Source organism: Abramis brama (assembly GCF_963993115.1).
Source record: "Abramis brama genome assembly, chromosome: 20".
Taxonomy (NCBI): domain Eukaryota; kingdom Metazoa; phylum Chordata; class Actinopteri; order Cypriniformes; family Leuciscidae; genus Abramis; species Abramis brama.
The window spans coordinates 13626047-13646420 of NC_139982.1; the positions used below are offsets into that span (position 1 = coordinate 13626047).

Below are 20374 nucleotides of genomic sequence, written 5' to 3' on the forward strand. Positions count from 1 at the left end.
AGACCAGGATGAGAAATCCTTAGCTGACCTAGTTAGAAAACCTAACTATTAGTGTGAGCACCTTAGGTCATATCCAAAATTTCACCCTCAGTTCTTGCTGTCCTCTTTGGTGGAGTCCACGCTTTGGTGACATAATGCCACATGAACTGTTGGCGGTCAGGAGCAACAATTTGAATCATAAAATTACAAATGGGACACTATCTTGGGATACCGTCTTGTGGACCATACAGACACACGAATATCATGTTCATTGCAATGATTTGGAAATCCAGCAAGGCAAACAGTGGTTCTGTTATCTTTAACATCAAGATCAACTATTCCAAGTTATTTGGAATTACTGAAAGATAAGTTTTCCTGGAAAAGCAATCGGCACGCTGTTGCTTCGGATCTACAGGGGGCCACAGGGTCTTTGTGTGGTCTCTCCTCACCGGTTATTTATGAGTTGCTAGTACAACAGGTACTGGCAAACTGTTCTGAACCTGTTGAGGCCATTCTTCTGAAGTTGTCCTGTAAAACAGGTTTGATTTTAACAATACGCTAATAAAGAGCTCATTAGTGCATTTTAAAACTCAAATGTGATTTAGAAAAAACTTTGTTTATGTTCAGGCAAAACATGAAACATTGATCGTAGATCAATTTCTCAATTGGTGTGGCCTTCTGGACTCCTGTCTGGAGGACTTCCTTTAAACACATCCCTTGGGCCCAACAAACTCTCCTGATGTCCAAAATGCTGTAATACGTGCACTGAGCCAAGAGGCGTAAGAGTCATTATACTTTCATCATTTACTAAATAGCTCAGACTTGCTTTAATGAGTGCGGGTTAATTAAAGTAGGGTCATAACGCTAGCTTTGTCCCCGTTTAAGCCTGACTTGCAGATGTCCCTCATTGCATGCAGAAGGACAGATGCGACGTCTTTCTCCCGCACGCGTCCACAAGCACAGCTTGGTTTCATAACCACAGACAAAAGTGTCCAGTCATAAGTCTGTCCCCAGCCAATTAGCAAAGCGACAAAGAGACACTGAGATGTGCATTTGAGAACAAAGGCCTTCACACTAAAAGACAAAGAATCAATTAAGAGAGAATTGTGCTCAGATTTTCACATATTAAGTTTTTTTTTGTTTTTTTAGTGCTTCTTGATCATCATCAACAACAACAACAACAGGGGTAAAATCACATTGAGTCTTGTGTCCTATTGCTTAATGATATTTTTCTTCAAAAACAGGTGCATTTTGAGATTGCTCTTCTGTGCACTTTAGTGGGGCAGATGTTTGAATTCTACATTTAGCCTATATACCTATAAATGCAAGAAACCGACAACTCCTGAGATAAGCGACTGACATATGACTGACCTCTGACAAACATCGTGGGTCAGGACAATGGTGTCCTTTAAAAGTCTCCAGCTGGACACCAAGCTCTAAAAGTTGCATTTACACGATTTATGGCAAGCTTCCTCAATGTCTGAGCTGTGTCCAACTTAACAACCCTGTCCAAAATCAGGTTGATAATCAGGCTAAATCTGTCCTCAGTAACAGGCTGTTCCTCCAGGCCACCAGAAAAGAAAGATCAAGAAAATTCAGTTTGTCCTCCACAACAGCAAAGACACAACGTGCCTCAACGTCTCTCATGCAAATCAGATACAATCACACTGAACATCACAGAAAGAGAATGCGGGAACGTTGCCTGCGCAAACACATTTTACTTCAACTGAAACTCACTTTCAGTTCACCAGTTCACACTTACAAATAATCAGATAAAGGAAGTGTGTTTTTGTCGTGCTGTCCGATGGTAGGGCTCTGAGCTCAGAATCTGGCCCGAACCCAAAGTACTCCCCCCGTATCCCTGGCTGGGATAGGAACCAAGCCAACAGTGAGTCAAGGAACATAGGAGAGTCTGCTATGTGTGTACACAGGCCTCCTCTCAAGCTAATCGGATAGGTCATTTGAATGTGTTCCTCCCGGAATTTGTTAATAAAACATAATTCAAACTGAAATGTTTAATGATCTTAAAGGCTCATCAAACCCTAAAACACTTTTGAGATGTTAACAGAGATGTACAGTTTACACATCAATGAAAACAATGATATTATGTTTATTATTAAGAGGAACTTATTAACTTATTATTAAAGGGATAGTTCACCCTAAAATGAAAATTAAGACTGGTGTTCTAATGCTGTATGTCCTTCTTTCTTTATGGACCACTAAAAAAAAGTCCTGCTCAAGCCCATCCATATTAAGGCATTGAACAGCGACCAGCATCAAGCTTTTTATAAAAGACGCAAAAGTATCACAGAATGATCCCATGCGACATGTCGTCTAAATCTGAAAGATTAATGGTCTGGCGTCGACTAATGAAAATCGGCCAGCTAGCGTGCCGCCCCTCGAGCTGGCCGATTTTCATTAGTCGACGCCAGACCATTAATCTTTCAGATTTAGACGACATGTCAAATGCAAGCATGCATTTGAAAATCTCACTGCACGCAATTGGATAACACTACGACCAATCACAACAAGCCCCATACGCTTAGCTACCAGCGGAGCTAACTGGTAGATTAGACTCTTGCCGTATCCGGTCGGCAAAACAGCAAAAACACCCTTCTTGCAAAGGAACGATTCGAGCGGCGCCTTCTGTTCCTGTTTTAGATAAAAAGCCAAGTCTACCTCGTTCATTGTAGCGGCCAAAGCCGTTTCAAACAACTGGTGTTCATCCATAGCCATCTTGCAATGTTTACTAATGACTTCGCCGTCACAGCGCTGTCGTCATCTGTTTAGCCCGCCTCTGGCCCGCCTATATCACATAACTCGATGTGATTGGTGCAGCTCGGATACAAGGGCATATTTAATGAGCATCATTACTCGACGCCAGAGTAACTCGCTGAGCAAATTCAACTTGTGCTCTCGTGAGAACTCTGGATTTCTAGGGTACTCTTCCACAGCTTTACACACCCATTTCTTGAGTATTTTTCAAGCCTGAGGTGTGAATGATCAGTGCTAAAACAGGGAGGTTTCATGACACTTTAAAGACAGGGTAATTTCTAATAAACTATAATGTGCCAATGTTTTCTGTTGGCACTGAAACACTCTCAATATGAAGGAAGATTCTCTTTCCTCTACCAGTTGTTTCATGTGTCTTTTTGCCCGCGGGGTAAATTCCTACTTGGGTGAGAGACTTTTATAGTAGATTACTGCATGAGATATTTCTATGTTATTTTATATAACTGGAAATATGTTGTAGATTTCTCCTGCCTGGGCATGTTTTACAAAATACATATAAAAACGACTCTGAAAATAAAGAAATAGACTTTGGAAAATGTCCTCAAGCAAAGATTTCTGCTTGGTTCAATGAATCATTTCTTCATTTAATTTATCTTTCTGATGGTAGTATAGATAGAGAACAAACTGAGTGCCTGTTGTTGTGGTGGTGTACATCTGAAACGGGCACGACTTAAGGAAACCCGTGTGGGAAAGCTCGGGGCTCTTTGGTTTACCAGACAGAAAACCTTTTGAGGGCACCTTAAGAGAAAAGAAAGCACCATAGATATTACTCAAAGAAAACCTCTCAGCAGCAATTAAGCTTTTATAGCCTGTATATTGACCTTCTGTCTTCATTAAACTTTTATTCAACTACATTTGTTTTTAAAACGATCTTAAGAGCTTTTATTGACATGATGGAGGGCTTACTCCAATTATTGATTCCATTGGCTACTGTAAAAAAAAAAGTATATTGCTTAGAAACTTTAAACATACAGTATGACATGCAGGTTTATAAGACAAACTTACAAATGTGTTTTAATGTGTAGTTTGTTGTCTAATGCTACGACATTTATACACTTTTAAATGTGACTTAAGTGTCCAAATCATTTTTGTGGTCACTGTATCCACTTTGCTGTGTTGTTTACACTATTATTTGTTTAATTGTCTTTTTAAACAACACAAATTAGAATAACTCCTCCATTTTAATCATAAACACTCAACAATAGCCTAATAACTATTACAGACACATGACCCACAAGCATGCTGAATCTTGTTTAAATGGATTTTGGAGACGTTTTAGACTATTTTAAGACTGCACTTTACAGACTAAAAATGGCAGATGCAGAATTCAAACCCAACACTGGAGCCATTACTGCGCATATCTCTACAAGCACGTTTCCATTTACTGCGAGAGCTACCATTCAGAGCAATTAAATAGTACAGTAATGTTTGCAAATGGCTGCTTATCGACAGCAATAAATCCTCCCTGCTGCATTTGAAGACAAGACGAGAGATAGACACAGTTTCATAGGATCATTCCAACTGTGAAAAGATCTGTCAGGGAAAGAGAGAAACGAACCACAGGGATAAAAGAAAGAATGTGTCTTGTTTGAAAAGAACATTTAAATATGGGTTATTTTACTCATAATTATCATGACAGATGTTGCCACTATGAGCCAAAACGATAAATCATAATATGCAACCGTTGGTGGAAGCATATGGACATGTTATTTATAATATCTCCATGGCATATGGTGCATATTATAATTATAAATGCTGCAGTTCTGTTCTTTGTTTATTGCGGATTAATTAATTGATTGTTAAAGTTGTTTAGTATGTGCTGATAATCTCAGGATGCTGTTAAAATCCAAAAATATGGGGTATGCATTAAAACAAATACATGTAGGCTATGAATACAAGCAGACCTACGTAATAAAGTTGCAGATTTCTTGTGGGAAAAAGAGCTTGGAGCTATTTTTGTCACCAACAGCTATTTTAGTAGCTGTCTTCTGACAGCTAAATGTGTATGCGACACATAAAAACTGCAATGCGAGTTTTCTGACACTTTGCAGTGAGTAAGAAGAACTATTCATCCGCAATCACTCCATTTCAGCCCTCTTAACGTTCCACTGCTGGAAAATGCAAGGCTGCATTTTCTCCTCGCGATAATTCACCCCAACATTAAACTCCTGCACGTGTCATTGTTGACCATTTTCCCATTCTTCCCCTAATTTCCTGTCTGGGGTCAGAGTTGTCATGGCAACAGGCAAAGGATTGACCTATGAGAATGTTTACAGCTGAATCAGGAGCGCCAAAAATACAATGCCTCGTGCTGACCGGCTTCAATCCGCTGGCTATTCACCCGCCTTTCTCTCCTGCTTTCCAACAATCCCCTAGTACTTCAACAGGATTATGTCCCAAACTAAATCTTGTGATTCCATAAACAACCTCCAAATGAAACACAGAGACGCTCGACACTGCCGCCGTTATTGACGCTGTAGTATTTGCATCAAAAGCCACAATTCCTCTAACGTTTGTTGTTAACAAAGGGTTTATCTTTATTCAAACTGTTCTAGTACCGTTACAAAGAGATAACATATGCTAATTAGTGTATCCAAGCTTTTTGCAAACATGATTTCACTGGGCAAACAGGACATTCAACTGCTCTATCCCAAAACCAAGTGCGCTGCTAAGCTAGACAGCTTTTTCAGGCATCAAGATGCGGTCTTGACACAGAATGCTGTTCAAGAAATGATAGGGTGGTAAAATTGTGCTAGAAGCTGCCTCTTAGATACAGTTAAGGGTAATCCCAGAATACAATACGACAAGCCTGAGAAGAAAAAGAAAAAAACATCTTATGAAGTGAGGTCTTGTATGTGATTAATGGTTCACCTAATATTTATGTTCGATATATATATTTTATGCTCAAGAGAGCATCATGTTGTTAGCTTAGCCACTCGCTAACATAAAACTTTACTGTAACCAATTGTGTCGAATCTCTAGTGCACTTTGCATAAAGTGTGATATATTTTTGTTTCACTCTATTTAGTGTGTTCCATTTCAGTCACTTATGAGGTTACATGTGAGTTAGGCTAATGCCAATGACTAGTAAAATAAATGTTTTAAGGAGCTCAAGGAGCTTGAAATGTTTTTAGCCGCTAGTAGAGAAGTCTTAGCTTTTTGTACAGCTGGGCCTTTGGTTTTGGCTTGAAGTATGCATAAACAGTTCCACTGACCATGCAAGATGGTGTTTTCCTCTTTACTGCCATCCTAAATCCTTGAACGATAAAAATAACCTACACAAGACAAGTGCACTAGCTTGCAGACTTCATATTCAAAAATAAAAGTATATTTTAGTGTTGAAATGTTTCCATCAGGGTAGCCAACGTACGAAAGCAGTGCCAGAAATTCCAGGATCGTCCAGAGTCTTGTTTAGCCGCAAATGAAAAGGGACAAAGTTCATGTCCTTATCTGGGTCGAGTTCAGAGATGTTCTCAACAGTGAGAAGCGAGTTTGAGGAGTCAAGTATGAAGATGTTTTCTCCATGAAACACTTAAGCATTCACTGCACACTCAACTGCAATGTGAATATCAATAGCAACTATTAGCGAGAGAAAATACATTTAGTCCACCTCCTGACCTTTATGTTCATTGGATTTTAAATGGGATGCTGGTACAGTGGGCACCTTGTTAAAAGCATGTGCGTTCACAGAAACGGCTCCAGGAAAGAAGGACTAAAGTAAATATAAAGAGGCAGAGAGGGGAATGGAGTGTGTGTTGGAGAAAGTGGGAGTGACTTGAGTTGGCAAAGAGAAGTAAGTCTTAAAGACTTCCAGATGTGGAGCTGGTTGGCAGATGATAGAGAAGAACTTTTGTAGCAAAAGGACTATGAATTACTCTGAAAGTACCTAGCTCTGTAGTCTTGTGAGTAAAGATACTTCTACCATCACAGCAACCTTAAAGGAATAGTTCACTTAATAATGAAAATTCTGTCATCATTTACTCACCCTCAAGTTGTTTCAAACCTGTATGAATGAAGAACACAAAAGAAGATATTTTGAAGAATGTCGGTAACCAACCTACGAGGTATGTTTGGACCCCATTGACTACCATAGTATTTTTTTTTCCTACTATGGAAGTCAAAGGGGTTCATAAACTGTTTGGTTACCGACATTCTTCAAAATATCTTCTTTTGTGTTCATAAGAAGAAAGAAATTCATATGCAGATATAAGCTGGTCGTCAAAACAAATCAGATATAGTCAACAAATCGAAATTGGGCATTTGATTCTGGGTGCCATTTTTTGTGTTGACTTTAAAGCCAGGGGATCAGAAGAAAACTATGCAAACTTATAAGATAAGTGCATTGATCAATGGTAATCAAGGCTGTTTAGGAGCCATATAGCAGCCAACAAAAGCATATTATGAATAATCTGGTTACGAGATGCTTTGCGTAATCAAGTACTGTGAACACATTCTGAAAGGCCACTGAGTCACAGCTGAAATCATCAATGATCCACATTTAAGGCATTTCAGATTCAATCTACTGTACTCGACTGAGGAAACGCAGTGGATCAGATCCCATTCATCAACAGAAATGGCACGCAAGGGTTTTGTGAAGTGCACGCGCAGCACTTTGTTAACACGGCTGCCCTGAAAGCACATTGATCCGTTGGGTCGTCTTTATGGACCGACCTAATTTGATGCCCACATGGTCATCCCAGAGAAAGCGAGCTGTGTAAGGATTATGCAGAGCTGAGATCCTGACTACCCGTGCCAAAAAAAGAGCTTTTTTGCTAACGTAGCCTAATTATTGCACCCACACTCCTCTGATCTTTTTTCTATTTATTTTTATTTCCCACTAACTCAATAATCTCATGGAAATTATTTTAATGTCTGCAGTGTTCTCATAGCTAGACTAGAAGCAATGTTTCGTTCACTTCTATCTGTAAACATAGCTGAAATCAGTTAGCTACACTGTTGGAGCATTTCAATATTTCATTTGAACTTTAACTTTTGTACAGAAATGTTTGAGGACTGATTTTAATTTCAACTCCATATGCATCAAACATTTCAATAATACTTGATAAGACTACATTGTTGACATCATTGCTAAATATGAACAAACCGCTAACCCACATCGCTAAGTGTCCTGCGCCATTTTTGCTACAACCATGGATGATACCTAAAATTTTAAGTTTGTTGGGGAAAGATACTTTTCTAAGCAAAAAACTGTCAACTATATTTGATGAGAAACAAACTTCTCAATAGTATGAATAGGTGTGTTGTCAGTATCATGTAACCTACAGAGTTGCATCTCGCATCACTGCCATTCACAGATCCTCTCCTATGGTCTCATGGGATATTATGAATTTGAACATACTAATCATCACACATACTGTTTTTCACCTATATAGAAGGGAACTGTGCATATTCGGACACAGGGTCGGACTTGCACTGAAGGGGGGAATCGAATCATAGGCCTTGTTTACACCTGGTATTAAGATGCATTTTGGTCGATCAAGTAGACGAGAGACACATTCCCGTTTACACCTGGTGTTTTAATCCATTTCTTTTGTCCACTTTCAACCACTTCTGTCCTGATTTCGTCGAGGGGAGGGTCTATGGGTGAGTAAATGTATGGACTTTTTCAAATCTTTCGATCTAATGGATGAAATAAGCTCACGCAATTTACATATGAATGCGAAAGGAGACGATGCAAAAACATATGGAGAACATCAGCTTTGGTTTCTGCTATGATAGTCCACCCCGAACGCTGTGAGTGTGTGTTAGAAATCAGGAATGGAGAGAACATTGTGCTTGGTACATTTTTCGTCTTCAAACCAAACTTGGGTCTTCAGCCGACAAAGTTTAAATCCCGTCTGGCTAGTGTGCTTCCCATAATGTTACGCATTAGGTCAGTAGGCGAAGAGAAGACGGTCTTTTGTGGCTGTTTGAACACATTCAACCACATGAGAGTTTACACTAAGAAAGCAAGTGTAAAATGTGGTCAAATGTGTTTTCGTCTACCTCTGGAAGTGGTCGAAAGTGGTTAAACCCTGTATTTAGTGTCCACTTGTGATCGGATCAACCAAAACCCATCTTAATACCAGGTGTAAACAGGGCAATAATTAGAGAAAATAATATCATAGAGCTTGACAACCAAGAACACCCACCAAATGTGTGCTTGAAAACACTCAAAACACCTACATAGCAACACAATGGCAAGCCTAATATTGTGGTGGGGAATTCTGCACAGAAAAGCACAGCTCTAATTTATTCAGAGAGTATATAAATCTAGTACATTTTATGTGCATATCAAAGTGTCACATCAACCACTAATATAAGATTTGTCCTGAATGACATCATGGCAGACAGAGAATAATGAATTCATGAGTAATGATGATGAAAGAAGGACAGTCATCAGAACCACTTTTTGTCCTTTTACAGATATCGTTTCTTTTGCCTCCCTGTTCAGTTAAGATTGGTCTGCTAAATAAAAAACTAAGTGCTTGTAAAAACCCTACGCTCAATGCTGGTAAACCACAGACAAATCATAATGAAAATGCAACCTAGATGATGCAGAACTTGGTAGAGAGGGGTAATTCTCAAAGCTGGAGAAGAGGAAGTGTGTAATGACCAGTTACGGACAGATTGATGTAACTGAACTATGATTTCTGTAAATCAGGCTGGTTTTCATTTAGACCAAACACCAAGAAGACTAATAAGGAAAGCTATCCATATTTGTGTAGGTCTGGTCTACCAACAGTATTTTAGTACAGATAACTCTGTATAAGTTCAGATAATAGTAATTTGGTACAATCATGCCAGTATTTTACCAAGATACCATGCACAAGTTTTTAAATTAAGTTTATGAACATGAAATGTACTAATTTGTCATAATCAACAGGTGTGGCAGTGTTTATGAAGATGAGGTCATGAGGAAGTATGAAGTCATTTCCCCTCAAGTTGACGCAGGTGTCCTAAAGTAACCACAGGTGTTCTTCACATTAATAATGATCATTACTAACGTTCCCATTACTCATCACAAAACTAATTTTGAGAAATGTTTTTATTGTTGAATAATCTTAAAATCAACAAACACGTGAAATGTTTTGATTAAAAATCACTCTCTTAAAATTCAAAAAAGTTAGTTAGATACACACGTTATTTAGTGTTATTTTAGTATCTTTCATATAGTTTTTGTTAATATTTAATTCATTTTTTTATATTTTCTGTTTTGTTTTAATATATATATATATATATATATACACACACACACACACACACACACACACACACACACACAGTAATCAACATTTGAAGTGGATCAAAACCTTTCATCAAAGTTATACATGAATTTTTAAAAATACCCGTTCTTGTTTTAGGACAACTTTGATGAACTTTTTTGATCCACTTCAAATGTTGACTACTAGATATATAGTGAAAGAAACTATATATATATATATATATATATATATATATATATATATATATATATATATATATATATATAGTTAATGTTTATTTAATTTATTTTTTATGTTTTTTTGTTTGTTTTTTTTCTTCATATTTTACACATACACATTAGAGGGGCAATTCCTCTTGAAGTATCTTGAGGTATGTCATGCCCAAGTACATAATGGTTCAACACCTTTCAGACAAATCTAGCCACTGAGCCACAAGGAACAGAGAGAGAAAGAGTTTAGGCAACAGTGCCAGCGAAGGACCTACCATTGGCGTTCTTCCCACAGATGAGATGCTCATAGTGTTGCAGGACACCCCATAGCTCGGCATCATTATTGATGACCCCCTCCAGCGCCTCTGCAGTCAGGACATCCCTCTCCGCCATCAGCACGCGCACGCCCACCTCCTCCACGAGCGCCTCCATGCACGCGCTCAGGCAGATGGCCGCGTACTCGTGGATGCGCACCGCGATCCGAGTGTCTACCATCCAGCGGAAAAACCGTCCGACGGAGAACACAAGCCCGCACCGAGCTGACTTCCCCTTGCGCAAGAGCTCTCCAGCGCTCATGTTGTATATAGATATGGCCTTCACAGTGGCCGAGACGCAGTGATCCGCCAGCGCCCAGCTGAGCACCAGGCGGATCGCGCTCTGGACCTCGAACTTGGTGCACCTGCAGTGCATGACACTGAGCCGCTGCGCCTCTCTGGAGATGCGGATGAGCGCTCTGCGCATCAGGATGGACAGCCTGCGCACAGCCTCCGCGGAGAGACAGGCGCCCTTCCCCGCGCCTTTACGCACGACCCTCCCCACGTCCTCCTCCGTCCACGGGAACTCCTCCAGCTCCGGTAAGCGTGGGCACTTCGAGAAAATGTCCTCTGGATCCTCGGGAAGCACTGTGTTGACTGTATCCCAGCTGTTGTTTCTGCTGTTCATGGATCCGGAGAAGTACCACCAGTTCCCCCGGTGAGGGGTGTTCATGAAAGCCTGCGAGTTTGACTTGGACGACGACAGGCTTAAGGACTTACACGAGTCCCCCGCCCCATAACCAGAGTCCAGAGTTAAATCCTCCAGAGTTTTCATGTTTGAGCTGTTTGTTCCTGCCATTTCTGCTGCTTCCTCGAGGGTTTTCTTTTTAAAAGGAACCGGAGAGCGGATGAGACTTTCCAGCTGCACGAAACTCAAGCTGGTTCTACTTGTTCAGCTTCTCTTTGACATTCATGTAGCAGTTTTTTTTTTTGATACACCGCTGACCATAAATATCTTGCGTGAAAGTTTTAAATGTCCAAGTTACATCTTCTGAAAAAGAAAAATGTTTCGGGAAACTTGCTCACCTCATCAAATGACCATTCCCGTAAGAGTAGTGAAGTGCGCAGGATTTCTCGTTTACTATTATCCGGTTCTTGAAAATAATAGTCCGAACTGGACATGAAGTTTAGAGAGGAGATCCATCAATTTAGTCTAAATCGAAAGCTCTCGGTGAAATGAATCCTCACTGATACTTCAGAAGTGGGTGATGTTTTTTCTCACCACACGCCTCTTCTTACTGGAAACTCATGACTGAGCGAAAGCAGGCGAGCGCGAGAGAGTGTAGTGGTGTTCGATTCGCGAGCGAAACGATTCATTTGAACTTCTGAACGACTCTTTTGAAACGATTTGGAAGCGTTTGTGAATCACTCCATCAAACTCGAATCTACATTACAGAGGCGACAAACTCTCACATATTACAACCAACGACGTCGTCTACACTGATTAAAATGTAGCCTTTTAGAGGTTTACAACTAATCTTTAACAGGCTATAGGCTACATAATAAAATGCAAGCGGGTATACAAGGATTTAGTGGATATTGTTATTTTGGCAGTAAAACTAAAGCGGAAAACGTTTACAAAGTGGAATATTGGTTTATTTTTTTAAACGATATCGAACTCAGCGATTAAGTTCACCCACAAATGAAAAATCTGTCATCATGTAGGCTACTCACCCTCACTTGTTCCAAACCTAACCATACAGTTGATATGGCACTTGACCTCCATTGTATTTTCTTTTCTACTATGGAAGTCAATGGCTATCGACAACTGTCTGGTTACCAACATTCTGTAAATCATCATTTGTGTTCTTGTGTTTTGACAAAATTTTCATTTTTGGTTGAACTATCCCTTTAACAGAGACCAATCAGAGTCGCTGGGGAGTCGATCAATCAAAACTGGGTTTCAAGTTTTCAAGTGAAGTCAAGAACAGATTATTTTGTTAATATCGTTTTTTGATTTTTAATCGAATTTTGAAACTTTTAATCTTAATCATTAGGCTATACATATATATATATATATATATATATATATATATATATATATATATATATATATATATATATTAATTAATTAAAAAAACAACAAAAAAACAAAACAAATATGGTTCCTGTATAGCCTATATTTAGCCCATTTTTATTTTGCCTTCATTTAGGATATACCATATGTTCCCGCATATCTTATTCATTTTCTATGCCCACAAATAGCCTAAATTATCAAAATAATAGTCTAAATAAAACTGTATTGTATTGAAATCAAAGTAGACTTAAAATGGTGTTGTTTGAAGTGACGGTGTTAATCACCGAGTCTCATCTATCTCAAGGAATTTGCATTAATTGTGTTAGTCTGGGAGATTGCAATGGCATCCACACACTCCTTATCTCATTATCAGCATTTCTCATTTATCAGCTTATTCAGGCCAATAACAAATAACTTGGTTTATTAAAGATTTTGACAAAAGTGACAAATATAATACTTTTTATACTTTCATCAAGTCAAAGGGCATTAACAATATTGTTTTAATATATTATCATTAACCATAGCCCTATTTTATTATTTATTTAAATTCTAATCAAGCATCATTCTGTATTAATGACTTATGCACATTTCAATACAGTGTTAGCCTATACCTTTCCCTTCAGAACACGACGTTTATACATACACTTCTCAAGAACCTAAGTCTGGTATTTAGTTGGCCTAGTGATGAATAGTAAAGGTTTGCTCACACCATCAGGGACAGATACGATACAACTATACAATTTTATATAATCATTCTTCTAATTCAATAAGTAAAGCCCACAGCACACTAGTGATGACACGCAGAACTATTTGAATCACATTCAGAATGTTTTTCTCCAGCCAATCAGAATCCGTCCGACTTTAAAGCGCTCGAGCATTTAAAGCGGCAGACGATATTTCTTCAGCGCGCGCTGAATAGATGGTTATCGTGCGTTTGTGTGTGTGTGTGGACGCTTATATAGTTATCGTTATTGGTGTGAAGTTCTGTGTACCTGAACGGGCCTAAATTGTGAGGTATTATAGTTTCTTTTTTCCTTTTCCATTAAGCTCCTCATAATGAGTCACTGAAAGCACAGTCTCAAAGTCCTCCAGTACGACACTTATTTGTCATGAGTATGTAATGTTTACATTGAGCATAAACCTGCCCCACCAATCTACACTGCAGGTCAATTTATCTTTATCTTTTCTCAGAGTCACAAATAGATTTTTCACATTTCCGGCCCGGGGTGCTCAAAAGCGGAAGTTATGATCAAAGTTGGCTAAATTTATACAGTGGTGAACAGGAAACTAAATATAATTTGCTATGTATGTAGACCACAGGTGTCAAACTCAGTTCCTGGAGGGCCACAGCCCTACAGCGTTTTGTTCCAACCTTGCTTCAACACACACACACACACACACACCTGCAGTTTTCAAATAAGCCTGAAGAACTTGATTAGCTGATCAGGTGTGTTTAATTAGGGTTGAAGCTAAACTCTGCAGGGCTGTGGCCCTCCAGGAACTGAGTTTGACACCCCTGATGTAGACTATTCCCATTTGCTCCAATAGCAAAAGCTATAGCTCCACAAATATCCCAAAAATCCATCCAAAATGGTCACATTTGCTGTTGTATTACCCTCGCAACAGTGCTAATTCGTTGTTGTTGTTTTTGTAATTTACTGTCAACGTTATAGCTAAATGTATGATTTTGATGAAACTATGAAAAAGATTTGTGAAGCTGATAACTGTGGAATAGCTGTGAACAGAGTCGTGTTAGTGAGAGCCAGCACTGAGATCTGTTGAGTATTAACACCCACAGAAATATAATACACCAATACTGGACCCATAATCTCTTGCAAGAACTGAATCATTAGCCAAGGCCTATTTTTGGGTTCATGAATCAGAGTTCGACTGTTCTCCTTGCCTCATGTTCAGTCTTGTGCAACATATTGTGCAGTTATGAAGCCTACGTTGTATATTAATCTTGATTAGAAAAAGAATGCAGTCAAAAATATACGGGCAGTGCTTTTTTAAATGTAGTTTTCTTTTCACTGACTGACTTCGTACATCTGGCTTGCATGATGAATTGTAACACTGTACCTGTGCTCCCTCTAGTGGTTGAAAGCTGTTGGAGAAAATATAAAACGTAAAGTGCTCTGACTGAGTGTGTATATATTACACATTACTATGTTAGTGTTAGCGTGATGATCTACATGTTGAGCTACAGGAACAAAACAAAATCTCGTTTTAAGATCAAAGATTGTAATGAAACAAACCTACTCCAGATGCTTCAGCTTTAAACTTTATTTTTCAGAAAAATGAACCCCGAAAATGTTAAAATAAAATGCAATCATTTTGAAAAATTTCTACACAACAATTTCACAGAAATTACCTTGTAATGCAGATCCCTGTATTAGGCGTAATGTATTAGTGTCCTGTCTTCGTTGTGTTTTAAATACGCAGCCTGAAATTACATCGAACCAAAAGGAGGAGAAAGAAACGTCTCAGTTTACTCTTTTAAAAAGGTGAGGACGATTCAGAATCACAAAAGATGGCCTGACCACTCGGTATTTCTGATATGAAATAAAAACACATAAAAATGTTATGCCAGCTTGTAAACATGAACATTTGTATGACACAGATGTTACAGGCTACAGCATTGAAACAAATGATACACCTTTCATACACTCGAGCTGCCAGCGACAGTGTAAAAACAGTTTCACCCGCAAACTTTTCAGATTGGAAGTCAACCAAATTGCTGTCGATTATCACAGAAAACCATTCTGACTCGTTGGCCAGTTTGTGAAAACAAATAAAAATCTAATTAAACGTAATGGACTTGTAATGAAAGTCTATGCACTGTAAAAAAAAAATAAAAAAAATGGCTGCCTTAAATTAAGTACATTCAACTTGGATGTTTAAGTTACTTCAACTTAAAATACATTAAACTGGCTTAAAATATCTTGTATAACTCATTAAAATAAGTTAAGCAATTTTCAACTTTTTTTAGTTAAAGCATTGAATAAACATGTTTTTATAATGTATTAATCATATATATATATATATATATATATATATATTATTTTATTTTTTTTACAGTGTGGGGCAAGATATTCCAGACGAATATCTGAAACTACAGCTATATTTTTGTGTAAAAGTTTTTAAAATTAATAATTTAGCAGACGCTTTTATCCAAATCGGCTTACAATTGAGGAATAAAACGAGCAATTCATCTTTTTATTATTTTTTCGCCCCCAAAAAAGCTGTAAAGCTGTCTAAATAAATAACCCTTTACCTGCGGGATTGGGTAAATGCGAATGAATTATACCGCGGTAAATGAAATGGGTGGATTTTTCTCAATGTAAACAGCACTTCATGGATAGTTACGTTATGTTCTGGTATTTTTTGCGTAACTTACCGTCTTTAAATCCTTTAAATGCTTCTGACAGCACTTGAAATAAATAATTCATCACATTTATCTCATGTTTACATCGTTTAGTTATGCCTTGCCCCATATATATTTATTTTATGACTTTTACTGTAAACACTGTGTTTGGCTGTAATAACTATTTGGAGTCAGAATTATTTTCTGTGGTAAAAGATCCTGGAACATTCCTTTAAAAATGAACCAAATAATTGTGAAAACTTCCAAAATACAAGATTTTCTTTTTTTTTTTTGTCATAAAACATTTCCTATTCAATCATCTCCATAAAACAATGTTATTTAGGGCCTTCACAATCCAGACAGCGAAACATCAGGACTCCTTCCTAACCCTGTATGGACTGTAAATACGTCAAAGAAAGGCACACAACTTCTGGACAACGTCTTTTTCCTACCGTTATACTCTGCAGAAATCCATACGGCATCAATGAGATTAAGTTTAGTCTAAAGGTTTCTGCATCTGTGAAACTATAGCCAATAAAGATTAAACCTACTGTATGTTGAAATCAATCGGAAACGAGAAAAGGAAGCAGCTCGGACAAACGCACAAATACACAGACGGATAACTTCATTGCTCAGCACACGTCCAGTCGTGTCCATGAGTTCAGCAGGACTTGGAAAGGGGAAAGCACACGGCCGCCTTTACAGAAGAAGTCGTAGATCGTTTCTACAGTTCAAGTGTAAGAAGGCGTCACATCTGAACATTTACAGCTATAAAAGCAGACGTCTAAGAACCAGCGCACATCTAAACCTTTAGACAATCATTTCAGCATTTAATATCTTAAGTGCAAACCATATTAATGCGACCCAAAGTGCCTGAGCGGCTAGCTTAGTGTAAAACTCACCCAATCTCTTATACATCTGCCATGATCTCTCAAGTTTTGCTTGCCTAAAAGAACTCCAGACCTAACAGACAGAGATACGTACAAATACACACTCTGAGTCTCTGTCTCGTGTGAGTGTGTTGAGTTTGGACAGCAGCTTGGCACATCATGTGTCCTTCGGTTTGGTCCTTTAAGGTCCCGGGACGTTTGAAGTCTCTCGTTGAGGTTCGGTTTTATCCTTTAGGGATTTTGCTGGACTGTGAGTTCCACATGCCTCTTTTAGAGTGATAGTAGTGAAAGAAGTTTCTCAGCCGTAACCGCTCGACCTCCAGGCCGCTCTGAAGAACTCTGAAACAGAGAGAGATTCATTTCATTATCTGATTTCATTTCCTCTTCATCATTTATTAGTTATTTATAATTGAGCTATTTCATTTTAATATTTAATTTAAACAGTATTTGATTGTATTATGATATTATAACAATATATTAAAGTATTATTATTATTATTATTATTATTATTATTAATAACAATGATGACATCCCTGTCAAAGCTTTAAGTTAAATTCAATCAGAATTGTAATAATATTAATAAAAACATATTTTTAATTTATCATTAATAATATCAATATTATCATTTCAACATCATAATTTTATTAACAATGAATAATGTTTTATTTAACATTATTTGTATTACTAACAACAGCAATAACACTGACACTGACACATAATTTTATAAATAATAATTTTTATTTATTTAACATGCTATATTATTATGATTAGTATAATAATAATAGTAATAACACTGTCCACATCTCTTTCAATTCAATATTATAATTTTAATAATAATATTAATAATAATGACATTATTTATTTAACAACATTATTATTATTTGTATTATTAACAATAATAACATCCCTGTCAAAGCTCTCTAAATTCAATTAAATCATAATTTTAATAATGAAAATTATATAAAAAAAGTATTATTATTGCTAAAAACAACAATACAGTCACTGTCAAAATATCTCAATTCAATATTATAATTGTATTAATAATAATTTATTTTATGTAACATATTATTATTATTATTACAATCAACAACATCAATAATGATAATAATACTACCAACAACAACAATAATATTGACACTGTCAAAATATCTCAATTCAATATCATAATTTTATTAATAATAACATTATTTTTATTAGTAGTAATAGTAGAATAATAATACATATAATAATAACAATATTAATAATAAAATATTTATTTAACTATATTAATATTACATAATATTTAATATTACTACTACTAACAACAACTACAAAAATAATGTCTGTCAAAATCTCTCAATTCAATATCACAATTATAATAATATAAATATATTATTATTATTATTAATAACAACTACAATATTAATGTGATATATAAATATTTTGTCAAAATATTTTGTCACATATTATAATTATTATTATTAGTAGTAGTAGTATTATTATTAATTATAATATTTGTAATAATAATACTAACAACATTGTCACTGTCAAAATCAATATAAAAATGTTTATAATAAAATTAATAATACAATTTTTTATTTTTATAATAATATCATCATCGTCATCATAAATTGTATTAGAAAAGAATAGTATTAAAATCAACGTATTCGGTGTAAAATCCTTCTACCTGTCCAGTAGTTCCCAGTCCTCTCCTCCCCAGCGGTCCTTAAACTCCTCCGTGTTCATCCCACCAATCTTGTCAAAATCTGCTTTGTAGATCCCGAACAGGCCGAAGCCGTTCACTTCCCAGTAACCTACAGCGACAGAGACACGCGTGTTGGTCAGTCCAGTGTGATAGTGTGTGTGTGGTGTTTCTGCACGTGTGTGTGTGGTGTTTCTGCACGTGTGTGTGTGTGGTGTTTCTGCACGTGTGTGTGTGGTGTGTCGCACCATCAGGCTCTCGCGGCGAGCTCCCACAGCCCAGTCTCATCACGATCGGAGCGAACACCAGCTTGCCCTCCACACAGTGTTTCCTGATGTTCTCCAGGATGTTCAGAGGGAAATGAATGTGCAGGTCACACAGAAACACGATACTGTGCCTGTCCTGTAAACATAAATCATCCCACACTGGTGTCATCTATGAATCACCAGCCACAGAATACACTTACGGGCACAAGGAGGATCCTAGAAACGCTCTACACCTCGTCCCACTCGTCTCCGTAAACAGCGACTCACTGATATTCACACTCACGTAAATGCTGTGTCATCTTGGATTTACCATAAAAACGTTCACGTGTTTGTCAGAGCCTTAATCTGCCTTTTATGAAAGTCATGTGAAAAACAACCACAATAGAATATTGGTAGTAAGGAAAACAAATACAGTAATCAACATTTGAAGTGGATCAAAACCTTTCATCAAAGTTATACTTGAATTTCGAACAAAACCCGTTCTTGTCTTAGGACGACTTTGATGAACTGTTTTGATCGTCTTCAAATGTTGACTATTGTAATAAACTTTTAGTCTTGATAATGTCTATGATGATGATGATGATGTTTATCTGAAAATTTGCATATCCAAAGCATTTTTACATGAAACAGGAAATTCTACAGGAACAGTTGATTGGCCGTTATGTGTTTTACCACAGAAATTAAACATTTCTGAAGACGTGGTCCGTTGAATGATTCAGGTTTGAAAGCATACACAGTGCAAATGCAAAAATCAAAAAAAGTGAAACCAAATATACATTTTTCATTTTTTTCCTCAGTTACTTCATCAATGGATAATTGACATTTTCTCTCCTTTTTTCAATTGAACTTTTGCTAAGTTGTGACTTCAGAAATGATCATTTGAATTAATGAAATCTAACCGATTTTCTATTATTTTTTATATATTGTATTATATTTATGGGCTGTATCATTAGCAGGGGATGGCTAACTGTTTTATATTGCGTGGATGTTGAGAAGTAGTTTAAGGATAACACAAAGGACAACGTTTTTCGCACAAAGTGACATCTTTTTTTATTGTCAATAGACCTTATGAACCACAATCTTCACAACTGTGTGTTTGAACTTCTGTTTTTGCGGTAGCTCTGTATATTTGTATGGCATCGCTGTTAAAGAGTAATTAGCTGGTGGATTGACTTATTATAGAGTTATTGAAAGTTATCATGAGCATTGTAATGTGTGAAGCGGATGTCATAACAGATGTCAGTAGACCGGGGAGATTTTAAAATGAGCGGTTCATTCATAAATCCGTAAGATCTTTCCTTCATGCTGTGGAAATACAAACCGGAAGACAGAAACACACCGAGCACAGCGCTGAAAAGGGGCGGAGCTACATACACTCTATAACAGGGGTGGGCAAACTACGGCCCGCGGGCCACATACGGCCCGTTAGGCTGTTTAATCCGGCCCGTCGAGTATTTAAAAAATTGTCTTAAGATCGCATTAATTTAGCCTTTTTCTTGCAATACTTTGCGTTATATATAAATTGCGTTGCATATATTTGACAATCGGAATATCAGATATTTCATGCCATAGCTAACAAATGTAAAAAAAGGAAAAATGACATAAAAGCAGATCATCATTCATTCAGCGCTGTTG

The 20374-nt window shown here is 37.2% G+C and overlaps 2 protein-coding genes across 3 annotated transcripts in view; both read right to left on the reverse strand.

The window, feature by feature from the left end:
- Window positions 1-11776, reverse strand: part of abtb2b (ankyrin repeat and BTB (POZ) domain containing 2b) — a 53332-nt gene extending 41556 nt beyond the window's left edge. Inside the window, exon 1 of the mRNA XM_084095456.1 lies at window positions 10483-11776. Within this exon, the coding sequence (XP_083951582.1) occupies window positions 10483-11320 (838 nt within the window). The 5' untranslated portion in view covers window positions 11321-11776. The remainder of the gene's footprint in view (window positions 1-10482) is intronic.
- A 4419-nt stretch (window positions 11777-16195) lies between these two features.
- The window catches only part of b4galnt4a (beta-1,4-N-acetyl-galactosaminyl transferase 4a), a 169692-nt gene continuing 165513 nt past the window's right edge, over window positions 16196-20374 (reverse strand). For both annotated transcript variants that reach the window (XM_084095454.1, XM_084095455.1), the window contains exons 18-20: window positions 18722-18875; window positions 18459-18585; window positions 16196-17131 (exon numbers count right to left, since the gene is read on the reverse strand). In XM_084095454.1, the coding sequence (XP_083951580.1) occupies window positions 17017-17131; window positions 18459-18585; window positions 18722-18875 (396 nt within the window). In that variant the 3' untranslated portion in view covers window positions 16196-17016. The remainder of the gene's footprint in view (window positions 17132-18458; window positions 18586-18721; window positions 18876-20374) is intronic.